This window comes from Sapajus apella, unplaced genomic scaffold, assembly GCF_009761245.1.
Source record: "Sapajus apella isolate SASKATOON/1434 unplaced genomic scaffold, GSC_monkey_1.0 scaffold32, whole genome shotgun sequence".
NCBI lineage: Eukaryota > Metazoa > Chordata > Mammalia > Primates > Cebidae > Sapajus > Sapajus apella.
The window spans coordinates 24,761,503-24,775,870 of record NW_022436972.1 but is presented as its reverse complement, the minus strand read 5'-3'; the positions used below and the strand labels follow the sequence as shown (position 1 = coordinate 24,775,870).

General features: G+C 35.9%; 1 protein-coding gene and 1 long non-coding RNA gene across 6 annotated transcripts in view; both read right to left on the bottom strand.

Moving 5' to 3' along the window:
- On the bottom strand, positions 1–2,392 carry LOC116562513. Its single transcript, XR_004273983.1, has 2 exons — positions 1,126–2,392; positions 1–1,082 (listed from the first exon to the last, which is right to left on the bottom strand). It is a non-coding gene; the product is annotated as an uncharacterized LOC116562513 (long non-coding RNA).
- The window catches only part of ELF1 (E74 like ETS transcription factor 1), a 110,051-nt gene that overhangs the window by 35,664 nt on the left and 60,019 nt on the right, over positions 1–14,368 (bottom strand). For 2 of the 5 annotated variants that reach the window (XM_032294807.1, XM_032294805.1), the window contains exon 2: positions 10,498–10,796. In XM_032294807.1, the coding sequence (XP_032150698.1) occupies positions 10,498–10,569 (72 nt within the window). In that variant the 5' untranslated portion in view covers positions 10,570–10,796. Of the gene's footprint in view, positions 1–8,522; positions 8,557–10,497; positions 10,797–11,385; positions 12,869–14,368 lie in introns of those variants that run through there. The other 3 variants (XM_032294808.1, XM_032294804.1, XM_032294809.1) reach the window with 3 other exon arrangements.

Genomic DNA, 14,368 nt, shown 5'->3' with positions numbered 1-14,368 from the left:
TTTTTTTTTTTGCTGGAATGTCCACTTTAAAAGCTTTAATAATATTGGTAGGTTGTCTGTGTGCAGCTACATGTGAACAGAATTAGTTATGAGGTAAAGAAACAGGTAGATTCGGGGGGTGGAAGGTGCAGTAAATTTTAACCAGGTGTAAATGTTTATTTACAAACTAAGTAGATTAATAAACATCACAGTAGTCACTACCAGTTTGATAAGTGTTTTAAACATGCAGATTCTGTATAACTCAAAGATTTTAAATAAAATCATAAAGGGGGAATTTCTGCTACTAGAAGATGGACTTTGACAAGAAAAGAATAAAATGAGGCAAGGCATCCTTGAATAAAGGCAGTTTAGCTACAACAGAGCCTCTCCCAGAATTGAAAATTCACACTACCTGCTCACAGGTATGAGAGAAATTAGTGGTACTCCAAAAAAACTAAACAATGCCAGGGCAAACTATGTCAAAACAAATGTTAAGGGAAAATGCTCCCTTATAGTATAAGTCTACCAGATTTTTAAAATCCCAAGTCACAAGTTTATTGGCTAACTCTAGAATCAAGCCAGCCATTCTAGATCATCAAAGGAAAAATGTGACAACAGAACAAAACAAAACAATCTGAATGAATTTGTGTAATTGGTATGCAAGTCACCAAAATCATTTTCATCATCTCACCTACCCAATTGGATAACAGAGATTATCCAGTGGAAGACAAGAGCAATTAAAAGCTTTTTCTTGATTTATCTCAGGTCATTAATATGAGGACTGTGGAGCCAACAGCAACTGCTCTAACTATTGACTACATCCACGTGCCATGCTATAGGTAAATGCATTGCATAAACATTTAATGTTCATAACCTTGGGAGGTAATTCTGTCATTTTTGGTGAAAGAAATAAAGCTCTGTGACATTTAAAACCTTGTCTAAAGTCACACAGCTACAGCAAGGTTCCCAAATTGATGTTTTTTTATGCCATATCACACAGACTCTTGACTGACAAACATCAATTTTCATGATTCAATATCATGTCAAAGTTGCAGGCAGTGGACTGAACACATACTAATCAGTCACTGTTTAAATAATCATCTCTCACCTAAGTCTTTAAATAATAAATTATTTTCAAGTGTGTACATTGAGATAGGAAAGGGGAGGGAGGAGATTACAGTTAGTTGGGCCTCCCAGTAGTTCCACGGAACAATGGAAGTTTGTTCTAAATGTTCGTTTTTATTTTGCACATGCCATGAAATAAAGTAGAATAGGGAAAATGCAGAAATCATGTAAAACCATAAAATATAATAAATTGTTAAACTGTCACCTAAAAGATCACCTTTTAGAAGATCGAAGTTTTTTCCTAACTTTAATCTTTGCATCATTCTGCTAATAAGTTTCCTGGTCTCCTATCTTCATTACTTTCTCTCAATATCATATTAGTAGAAGCAGGTTAAACAGATCAGCTTACAAATGTTTTACCAGTCAAAATATTATAATGTAGCATTTCTAATAACAATTCCTTAGCAATTTTCCAAAAAAAGAATTGCTCTAATATTGACAATTGACAATTTTGGTTACTATTTCTAACACATACACACACACACACGCACACATGCACGCACACACACACACACACACACACACACTTTTCATCAGTACTCTATGTTGAAAATGATCCTTTTTTAAAGAAAAAGACCAGTAACACTACCTGTTTATATAACTGCCTATCTTTTATCTGCTATATGTTAACCGAAACGGAAAGACAAAAATCTTCAAGGTCACATAACAAAACTAAGACACATCAAAGGTGTCAAATGTTAGGGAGAAATTTCTTTTTTTTAAGTTATAATTAGAAGCAACAGAGGTACTAATTTCCTTTTTTCAACTCAGCAAGGCTGTTCTACTTTTTTAACCCAGCAAGGTTAGGTGATTATTTTCTGAAAGAAGTTGCCAACTGTATTTCCAACAAGAAATTGATCAACACAAACCTCATTAAAAAAATAGTGTTCTCTGAAAACGTGTGCAGAATGGATAAAATGTGGTACATCCTTATGATAAAATATTATTTACAGTAATAAAAAGAATGGAGTAGTGATACATGGCACACCACAGATGAACCTTGATAACAGGATGCCAAAGTAAAAGAAACCAGTCACAAGAGAGCACATATTCTATGATTCCACGCACTATAACTGAATTGTCCAGAATAGGCAAACATACAGAGACAGAAAACGGATTAGTAGTTCCCAAGGGCTAGGAAGAGTGGGGAAGAACAGGTCATGACTGCTAACAGGTACAGATTTCCCTTTGGTGTTATAAACATGCCCTAAAATTGATTATAGAGATAGACATGCAATTCTGTACAAACTAAAAACCATTGATTTTTACACTTTAAGAAGATGGATTAAGCCGGGCGCGGTGGCTCAAGCCTGTAATCCCAGTACTTTGGGAGGCCGAGGCGGGTGGATCACGAGGTCAAGAGATCGAGACCATCCTGGTCAACATGGTGAAACCCCGTCTCTACTAAAAATACAAAAAATTAGCTGGGCATGGTGGTGTGTGCCTGTAATCCCAGCTACTCGGGAGGCTGAGGCAGGAGAATTGCCTGAACCCAGGAGGCGGAGGTTGCGGTGAGCCGAGATCGTGCCATTGCACTCCAGCCTGGGTAACAAGAGTGAAACTCCGTCTCAAAAAAAAAAAAAAAAAAAAAAGAAGATGGATTATATGGTATGTGAACTACATTGCAATAAAGCTGTTTTGTTTTTTTTTTAAAAAAGGTATGCCAGGCATAAGAACCACCTACCTGTAATTATACTAACAAATTAGCTAGAATTAGTAACACTTTTTTGCCAAAACCATAAATGCAGAATATAGTAATTCTTCCACATTTTAAACTACTTTTCGCCACTTACATGTTGCAGTGGCTAGCATTATTCAATTAGTGGTTGAAGGCACAGGCTGGGTTACATTTCCTAGCTCTATCACTTAGTAGCTATGAAATTACAGGCAAGTTACTTCCCTTCCCTGAGCCTCACTTGACTCTTTTGTAGTGAGAATTAGGAGCACTTACTTCTTAAGATTGTTGTAAAGAATTAAATAGCATAATCCCTGTAAAGCACAGTGCAAGGGGCAAGATGCTCAGTAAACAGTAGCTACTAAAATTCATCACTGAAAGTTTCTGGAGCCCATCTGGTCCATGTCCTACCCCACACAATGATCTCATCTTATTCATTTAAGGACGTTATCCCTGGGCCTCTGTGGAATGGCTGGGGAGCAGTTAAAGGAAGATTTTGCAAAAAAAAAAAAAAGAGCAGGAAGTTCCTACTCTCCACACTGACTCCTCTTTCATAACAACTATCAGCTTCCTTGCTGCCAAGAATGGGTGAGGAGATAAGCCAAATGTTAGACCACAGGCAGGGCTGTCCCTTCACTTAACCTGAAGTGGGCCTCAGCCCTTAGCAAAGTCAAATTTCCCCCAGAAGGCAATCAGGCTTGTATCTGCGGGCTCTAAGACATAACTCCTTTGATAAAGGCTTTTCCAAGTGTACTGAAAAGAAACAAGCACCCTCTGTATGTTAGTTTCACAAATGGCCAAGCTTATAATGGATTTCTTAAGTCTGATATGAAAAGAGCTAAAAAGAAGGCAGCCAAAGCAGACAGAACCTGAAATTTTAGGCAAATAACAGAGGATCCACTGAGTCCATATACCAATCAATAGCCACATTCCAGCTTCCTGCCCTTCACATCACTAGTGCTGAGTAAGTTACACATTAAACACTATCAACTCATTCCTTTTACCTTACTTTATGAGGTATACCTAATCTCTGACCTAACAGAATCCTACCATTCTAGTTGAAAAATGGCAGGTTGGTGTGACTTATCCTCTTAGGTACAGGAAATAGTATATAAGGAAAGAGGAAAGCTCTATATGAATGTTAGTTTCTCTGATTTTTTTTTAGAAAAACAATTTCGACATACAACAGAGTAGACAGAAAAACAAAAGCATCCACAGGCCCACAACCAGATTTAATGTGAACAACTGTTATTTAATGGATTTTATTTATGTATAATTTCAATGACAATCTTCAAAAGTTATTTGAAGTGTCTTCCACTAAAGGTACAACAGAACAGTTTCAGATACTTCAGAAAAAGGATTCTATGAATATCTGTTTCTGGTCTTAGAACTGTAGCGACATGGCTACACTGTCCCTGTACCCGATGAGAATGTGGTCAACAAGTCCTGGAAAATGTATTCCGTAGTCAAGATATCACACTTTTATCGTTCAGAGATCTTCTGATATGATAAGGACCATAAGTGAAGACATATATATCCCAGATCATCTACCAACAGGTAAGTTATACCTATTTTATAGAAGAGGTCACTTATTCCACAAATTTTAAAAAGGAAAAAAATATTTAAGAGAACTCAATGATATTAAATGCTTTGGTAATATTAAGGGAAAAAAAGATGATCTCTTTCTTCAAATAATTTCGCACTTATTTGGGAAAATTAGTAATGTATATATGAAAACTTAACATGGCAAACGTGAGACTAATAACAAGCAGCATAGAAATAACAGGATAAAGTTGTTAATTCTTGAAGGAATGATTTCAGGATGAGTTCCTGGAAAAACGACGTTTTCTTCTAAAATGTTGAAAGATTCTTAGACTTAAACATGCAACAGGTATGAATGTGGGAGATCATTTCTGAGCAAACAGAAGCAGGAAAGCATTTTGGAAAATTATATAGTGTGAAACAGGCACACTGTGAAAGCTTCTAACCGTAAGTTAAGATGTTTGGACAGATAATGAAGTCAAGAGAATCGTTAAAAGTTTTGGTACACTCTGCTGCTCTGGAACACCTCTTCTTCATCTGTCAGATAAACTTTGAGATGCAGTTCAACTTCCATGGGGACGCATTCCCAAAGTTACAATGCAGTCAATGGCTCCATTCTCAGTAGCCACAGCGCTTTGCATTTATCTCTATTACATTGAATAGTGCTTCCCAAACACTGCATGAAAAAAATCACTGGGCAGCTTGTATAAAAGACAGCAAGGCACTGTTACTTTTTGTTTTTGTTTTTTTTTTTTTTTGAGATGGAGTTTCGCTCCAGTTGCACAGGTTGGAGTGCAATGGCGAAATCTCGGCTCACCGCAACCTCTGTCTTCAGGGTTCATTCGATTCTTTTGCCTCAACCTCCCGAGTAGCTAGGATTACAGGCATATGCCACCACGCTCAGCTTATTTTGTATTTTTAGTAGAGATGGGGTTTCTCCATGTTGGTCAGGCTGGTCTTGAACTCCCAATCTCAGGTGATCTGCCCGCCTCGGCCTCCCGCTGCGGCCTCCCAAAGTGTTGGAATTACAGGCGTGAGCCACTGCACCCGGCCAGCACTGTTACTCTCTAACCTTCAGGAATTAGCAGTCAGAGGAAGCCAATTTACACCCTAGAGGGGGAAGTGCTAACACTACCACTGGTCGTAGAACTGCAGTAACATGGCTACATTGTCCCTGCACCCAATGACAATGTGGACAATCTTATATTGTGATGAGAGTCTATAAAAATTTGTTGTTCCACGTGTTCATTTTTTCCTTGTCACCAAACTTCTCTCTAGACTTAAGTCCATTAAGCATAAATGATTTGCCAGAAATTCTACTTTTAAAACCAATGACTGAAAAAAAATACAGTTTTTTTCATATAACATATCAAAATTATTAAATAAACTCCTGGAACATTTAAGTAAATAGTCAGGTTTCCTTTCTTTAGAAACCTGTATCCATAGACTTCTGCTTTCTTCTCATTCTCACACATTTGCCATGCTAACACGCTTGTTAAGGTCAAACCAAAGCACCATTGCATAAAAGGATATTGTACTCAATACTGATGGTGTTGCTCTCTCACGGAAGTGCTTCATTCTCAGCTGCAAATATTCCCAGTTTAGAAGAGACAGCAAGAACAGAGTTTTAAATTGTCAGCATCAACAGCATTGATATTTCCTTTCCAACACCCCCCCATGACCCGTGCCATCTCCACTCAAGAGTGCCAAGCAATTCTCAAAAAGAATATGAACTGAATATGGGAAAACGATCAAAATGCTGGCAACCATATTAATAGTGTCAGTTTCTTTAGACTAATATAACTTAGGCCATAACTGACAACAAAAGATACATTCTAATCTGGTGCCTTCAAACAGTAATTTTATAAACAGCCAAAATGTAATATATTATTTTAAAAGTCATAAATACTTTTTAACTTTAAAAAGTTAAAATCCCAACAAGATTTTAATTTAGCTTAACAAGCTAAATTTAGAGTTAACAAGCTAACTCTAAACTTCATTCAAAATCCTATTCCAATTTGCGGGGGAGGAGGATATCCTATCGGATATCAAATCTATAAAATGATTCTAATGAAAACAATGTGATACTGGCACGATATAAAAACAGTTCAAGGAAGGAGAATACACTAGGAAGTTCAAAACTGAAGCCTGTACACAGGGTAATTTAGTATCAACAAAGGTGGCAGTTTAAGTGTGGAAAAACATAAAACATTCAATAAATGGTGAAGGGCTAACACCACTATTTGCGTGAGTGGGGAAGGAATCTTTAGATCATGAATACCTCAGATCATACAAAAATAAACTTCAGATGGACTGAGGAGCTAAAAATATGAAAGACACTAGAAGAAAATGTAAAGAGAATATATACTAATTTTAGAAGTGAGGGAAGCTTTCCTAAGCAGCGGGCAAAAAGCCCCCAAATTAATATTATTAATTTGTAATATTGATATATTTTATTAAAAACATTTAAAATTTCTATACAGCACAAGATATCATATTGTTAAAAGATAGCACTAGACTGGGAGAAAATATCAATGATTCTAATGTAATAACCATAATATTTAAAGAACTCCCACTGGGCAAAACGATATATTAGTAAGTAAATCAAAGAAAACTCTAATTGACAATAAATAAAATTTACAAATAATAAACTACCTCACCATTAGTAGTCAAGGAAATGCAAATCAAAACAGTAAAATGTCATTTTCACCCTGAAGACTGGCCAAAAAAAAAGACTTCTGTTGATAACGGTTTGGGAAATACACTATTAGTAGTAGTAGGAACTAACACAGTCCCTCTCTTCCTAACTTTTATTTTAGATTCAGGGGGTATATGTGGCAGTTTGTTATATGGGCAAATTGCTTGTTACATGAGATTTGAGGTAGGATGGATCCCGTCATCCAGGCAGTGAGCACAGTACCCAATAGTTAGTTTTTCAACCCTTGCCTGCTTCCCTCCTTCCCCATTTAGTAGTCCCCAGTGTCTACTGTTTCCATTTTTATGCCCACATAACACAGCCTTTTAAAAGAATTATCTGTGTTTATATGTTTAGTAAGCTCAGTAATTGTTTTTAGTGACCCTACAGATACAATCACATAAGTGTACGAAGATACACACACACACACACAAAATGACAAAATGATAGTGCTCAGTAAATATTAGCTATTAGCCAGAGATGTTTCTAAGAGCTTTAGAAACATCAACTCACTTAATTCTCACAGCAATCCTATAATTTAGGTTCCATAATTTTCATCCCCATTTTGCAGACAAGGAAACCAAGGCACAGAAAGGCTGAGTAACTCGCCCAAAGTCACAGACATAGTACGCATCGGAATCAGGATTTGACCAAGGCATTTCGTCTTCAGTACCTGAGCTCTTAACCATCACTACCGCTAGGTAGATCTACTGCCTTCTAAACAAGGATGTTCACTGCAATACTGTACATCATAGCAAAATGCTGGTAACAGCCATGATCAGCAACTGTAAAATAGACAATGGGCTGCTCATCATGTAAAATAGTAAATTATGTAGAATCAACATACACACAAATATTTAGAATACATTAAGTGAAAACAAATGAGACACAAAGAAGTAGCATAACTTCATTCGTGTCTCAAAAGCAACCTCTGTATGCAGTTTTGCATGTATGTCTATTGTTCATTTGTTCAGACAATTGTTTAAAAAATTATACACAAAATATTAATACTTAATACTAGTTTCTTCTGGGAAGGAGAACACGATTAGGGAGTAAGGGTGAAGAGAGGTTTTTCACTGGTTATTTATGTATCTTTGTGTTAGGTGACTTCTTTTATTAATATAAATGGCAAGTTATTGTTTTTCTATTAAAAACAAATTAAGCTAATAAGCAAACAGAGAGGCAGAGCCCCAGGTGAGATAAGATGCTAATATCATCAACAGCACTGATCTACTCTCCTCTAAAGCAATTACATTTGCTATGCTGATGGCTGAAGACTGAAGACGCCAAACCTCAACAAGAATTTTAAACATTTTGATGCTGATTATAACACAGTAAGATTGTCACACATTATTGCAAGAATATATAAAACATCATTAGTGAGAAATAAACTGGCTGAGTTCAAATTGTGGCTCTACTATTTAATAGCTGTATGATTCCAGGAAAGTGACTTAACCTCTTGATATCTCAATTTCCTCATTATAAAATGGAGATATTAGTATTTACCTTATATGGTTAATACTTGTAAAATCCTTATTACCTGCACAAAATATAGATTCATTTTGTTAGACAAAAATAACTTAAGAAAATGCATATATATACATGCTGATGTTAAGCTAACAGTACCATCTCCCTTTCCAAAGACATAAATAACCTCTGCAAAACAAACTAAATGTATAACACATAGTAAGTGTATAAGTGTTGTTGTGCAAAACTTTTTTTTTTTGAGACTGAGTCTCACTCTGTCGCCCAGGCTGGAGTGCAGTGACATGATCTTGGCTTACTGCAACGTCCGCCTCCCGAGTTCAAGCAATTCTCCTGCCTCAAGCCTCCTGAGTAGCTGGGACTACAGGTGCAAACCACCACGCCTGGCTAATTTTTGTATTTTTTAGTAGAGATGAGGTTTCACCATGTTGGCCAGGATGGTCTCAGTCTCTGAACATGTGATCCACCCTCCTTGACCTCTCAAAGTGCTGGGATTACAGGCGTGAGCCACTTCACCTGGCCTGCAAAACTTTTTTAGGCTATGCAGACACATGTATGAATGTGGTACCATAATGTAAAATTCACTTCTCATGGTCCAAAGAATATCACTATATTTTTTGGCTTAGGGCTCTGCCCTCTGCTGCTATATCCCAAGATCAAACCTCACCACATCAAGCCTGGCATCTATAACAGCGTCTTTCACTTAAGAGGGCTGCAAAGTAAACACTCTGTTCGAACCTTCATATATGCACAAACATCCTGTCTTAGAACAAATTCAAAACACCTTTCGTCCTAAGGTATCTTTTCTATTGTCTCTAGATTAAATCCACATCACTATTATTATATTTTTAATAGAGACCAAGCAATCCTCTCCCTGAAACTTTTATCCTCCCTAGTCAAAGCTCATCCTGATGTTAAGGCAACTTAATCTAAATCCTCACTGTTTGTAGGTTTATTTATAAACTTTTTGTTCTGTCACTTCAGTGGACAACACAGCTAAAAAAATTTTTAATTTTATACAAATCATTAAATTCACTCTACCAAAAGTAAGCATTTTATTATTTGTAGTTAACTACATTTCCAGAATAAAGGCATTACATATTATAATTGGCCTATTAAAATTAGGTGTTTAGTATTAGGCTTATTTCAGTAATAAATCAACTTTAGGCTGGTTCTCAAAATATTTTTCCTAGTACCCTGCCTGAGTCTCTCCAACACGTACACTATTTCTCCCATATTATGTCTGATATTCCCCATATAACTTGTTTAAAAAAGAAGTTAATTGTAAAGTCCCAAGAAACTCTAGGCTTGTTCCAGTTCGTGTGTGTGTGTGTGTGTGTGTGTGTGTGTGTGTGTGTGTGTGTTGCGGGGAGGGGGGAAGGAGACTAAAATTAATCTTAGATCTCTTATGCAGTATCTCCTAGATCTTTTTTATATACTGAAAACAGTAATTTGCATATCTTGTATAAATTCACTGAAAGCCAATTTAGAAATTCTTCAGTTCAATCCCCTCATTCTACAGATGATGAAATCTAGATCTAGAGAAGTTAAGCAACTTCCTCAAAGTCACATGCTTTGGACTGAAATGTATGATTATGTGACCGCTAACACCGTCTCATCTACTTGAAGAAGTGGCCCAAGATTACAAACATTAATTAATCACATACATTAAATGGTGGTATATTCCCTAGAACTTTTTTAAGTACTTAAAAATAATTACTTAAGGCATTTAGTGTTAAGTCTCATTTTACAGAAAAACAAGCTAAATCCTAAAAGTATTACTTCCTTGTTACTATATCAAAGTTAAGGATCAGATTTATTCTTAATGAATTAACTAGTACTTAAAGCACAGTATCGTACTTCCTCCAAATATTTCATTTCTAAATTTTTACTTTAATAAAGTTTCTCTTATTGTCTTTTTAAAAAATAATTTTCTGATACTAATGTTAAAATCATAATAAATTCATTAAAATAAAATTTTCTCTGGATCTCATACCTGTCGTTCATCCTCCATGACGTTACTAGCAAATTCAAATACTAGGTCGTTCTGTTGGACAACAGCAGCCATAATAAAGCATTCCCCTCAGATCCACATGAGAAAAATTCCAAACAGGTTCATGTATCAGGCAGAAAAATCCAGTGACCGATTTGGGTAAAAACCCTCAGCTCTGTCTGTGAAGTTACTATATACTCAAGTTTTCTTTAGGGAAGGTGCTTCAGTTTTCTTGGTTCATTGATATTCTAGTCAAATTCAGATAATTTTTTTGAAATTTTTCTTCTCTCAAGCTTCTTGGCCTAAAAAACAAAAGCTTAAATTAGTTACAAAAAAGCAATCCCCACTTAGAATATCATAACTGATACAGAGGGCAGTATCGCCAAAGAATTTTTTTGTTATTAATATTTTTAAATAAAATCAACATGACTAATGAACATAATGTTCTTTTTAAAAAGTTACATATTTCCTTTGAAGACTTTGCTCCTGCTAAGATCATTCTCATTACTGAAAATTATGCCTCTCTCCCCCTAATCCCAGTTAAACTACTGTTAAAATACTCAATTTCAAAAAAAAAAAAAAAAACATACAAAGAAACCCCAACAATAATAATGAGAGCTGTCATTGCAATAAAGGATATATAAACAATTTCATTCTTTTTACCAACCTAGCAGAGGACATACACAGAAACTGCTACCCCACGAGTAATTTCATAACGTGTATATATATATTTTCACCTCTAACAGAGGATTTATATAAGGATTTAAAATCTAATACATTTAAAGTTTAGTAAGAACTATTTTTAAATCTTTTAAAAATAGGCAGAAATTAAAGCCTACTCTTTCTGTTCTTTAAAAAGGCTTCTGATAAGTAGAATGTTTTAAAAATTACCATGCTAAAGTCTGTCTTCAGTGGCTTCTTTTTTAATGCACTGAAATGTATTCTTATCTCTAGCATAGGCTTGCAAGCAACAGGAAGGAAACAGCACTTGACCACGTCATGGCAAATTAGAACATGCAAAGAACTGCACTTTACAATAGTAGAAAAACAGAAACGCAACTTAGCAGTGAAAACAATTTCACAACGAAGAAAGAAAGGCTTTTATAATATTAGCCAAAGATGTTTGCCTATTTTTTAAAAAGTTATAGACACTAATAGAAGGAAAAGGAAAAAATTCTTTAGGTGTTTATCACAGTCTTATTAAATTTTCATCAAATGATTATGGTCATAAACGTGGCATGAAAAGACAAAGATATAAAAATAATCACATTAAGTAACGTCTAGTTCTTTGAATTACCATTTATAATTTTAATACAAACACTTTAAAAAAGAAGTTGACTCCAAGGAAAGGACGGCCAGTAATTTCCTAATCATTCAAACAGGCAAGTTTGGGGATGAAGCCGACCTGGTGAATCAGTTACCCTGAAAACGTAAATCCAGCTAGTATGTGCTAGCCAAATCACTTAATCATTTCCTAATTTCTGTAAAGACAAGTCCCTATGTGTTCTGGGCTTTCATGGCCATCATGGATGATTGTGATTTTCCCAGTAGGAACTCAAAATAAAGTAAGAATTAAGGATCCAAGTCAGATGATATTTCTACTTATTACACCAAATTTCAACCCAGCAAATTTCCTACTCTCATCCACTCCCTTTTAACAGCAAGTTCAACTCCAAATGTATTTCTAGTACTTTCAGGTGTTTTTTGAGCAATGTACCCTATCTAGAAGAGGAAAAAAAGTGTTTTGATCTAAATTGATCACAGATAGACATATTTGGCCTTGTACAGGTATTATTTACAATACCTTCTTCCTTAAATTATTATCCAACCCAATTCCTCTATAGCAGGCCTGCCTAATATTCCTCCACACAAACTATTCAATCTTGCCTTTTTTCTCAACTTCTGTTATTTCCCATGCCTGCAATACACACTCACTTCTACTTACCAGCATTCAATCCCATCTTTTCCACTCAATACTCAAGCCCCATTTATTTCACAAAGCCTCCCAACATCTCTGCCTCAAACTATAAGGGTTGCTCCCTTCAAAAACACGGCAATTGCTGCCCATACAAGCATAGCATTCACTGTAGTACACTGTCTCAAATTTGAAAACTGTGTCCCCTTAATTCAAGTGAATACATGTTTGAGTGCCAATTATTTGCAAGGCAATGTGCCAAGCACCAAGACAACTGAAGCAAAACCTCTTCTGGGGAAATAACCTTTGTCTAAAATTTCTTCTGTATTTCCCAAACCTGTGTGCCCACAGTGAAGACAAAAAGGATTACACTGATAACAGATACTGTTTTAAATATCTTATCAGGTCAGGCATGGTGGCTTACAGCTGTAACACCAGCATTTTGGGAGGCTGCTAGGGAAGAAGTCACTTGAGACTAGGAGTTTGAGACCGGCCAGAGCAACGTAGCAAGACCTTATCTCTACAAAAAAACAGAAAATTAGCCGGCTATGTTGGTGTGTGTGCACTTGTGATCCTAGATACTCTGGAGGCTGAGGCAGGAGGCTTGCGTGAGCCCAGGAGTTCAAGGCTGTAGTGAGCCATGACTGCCACTGCACTCCAACTTGCGTTACATAGTGAGAGTGTGTGTTTAATAAATAAATATCATTAGATATTTAAACTATTTCTACAAATATCCTTTATTTAAAAAAAGAATGACTGATGTATTCCTGATAAAGAGGAAACTATTATCGTAAGTTTGAAAAGCCATAGTAAGAAAATATAACCAGAATCAAGGGATGTTTGCTGATACAGAAGTTTTTCTGTAAAAGATTAGGTTCCAAAAGGCTATTTCAAAACCCGTTTGTTCATAAATGCAAAATGACATTGTCCCAATGGCCAATGTAAATTCATCTATGGAAACTTAAGTTTTACTTTCTTTTTGACTGCTGTCATGTGCTTTTTTGTATCAGCACTTCCACACTGCTACTGTGCTTTAACAGTTGTCTCGGAAATCTAAAAAATCAGAATAAGCAATCAATATACCCACACCTTATAGTACATACTAAAAACCAACACTAATAAATCAAAACTAAAAATGGCTCCCCACAATCACAAGCCACTTATTGAGGCAGAAAAAGACACCTTTGCTCCCATGTAGCTGTTGCTCATTTCTATAGAGAAGTCCATAAACTGAAAATGTGTTAAGAAAAGCATTTTATTGGCTTAATCATGCGTTTGACGCTCTGTCATCTTTCCTGCTCCTCTTCCTCTCCCCTGTGTACTTATATACCCTACAGCTGCAAGGAGATTCTTAAGAATACATTTTCTGATACCTGATCGAGAGGGAACACCTGTAGATATCAAAGATACTTAAATTACAAAGCTCAGGTATCTTACAATTTTTTTCAGTTATAGATAAGACTGAAGATCTAAATTAATGATTCCATTTTTCATTAGTAAATTGGGGTGGCCAAGTCCTTACAGTCTACAAGAAAAACAGAACAAAAACTAGAATTCTTGTTTCCTAAATCAGGACTCTCTCTAAAACTATACAGCCAGGCCTCTAAATCCACCAAAGTCCTTTCTGCTATAACAGTTTATAATACAGATTAAGTAAATATATATATCAAAAAAATTTAAATCTCCATCTCTAGGTTCAGCTTCTGAGCTCCAAATCCAGTCACCAAATTGTCTATCAGACAAGTCTACATCAGTGCCCCTTGAAGTCAGTGTGTAAAAAACATGTCCAAAACTAAATACATCATCTAATTCCTCAAATATGCTCTTAGATGGGAAAAAAATATGGGCACTCAGATTAGAAAGAAGGCATCCAGGCAGGCATCTATCAGATAAGAAATCTCAGGCTGGCTCAAATGTCTCTTAATTGGGTCAGGACCATATTTTATTCTCCGAGGAGTC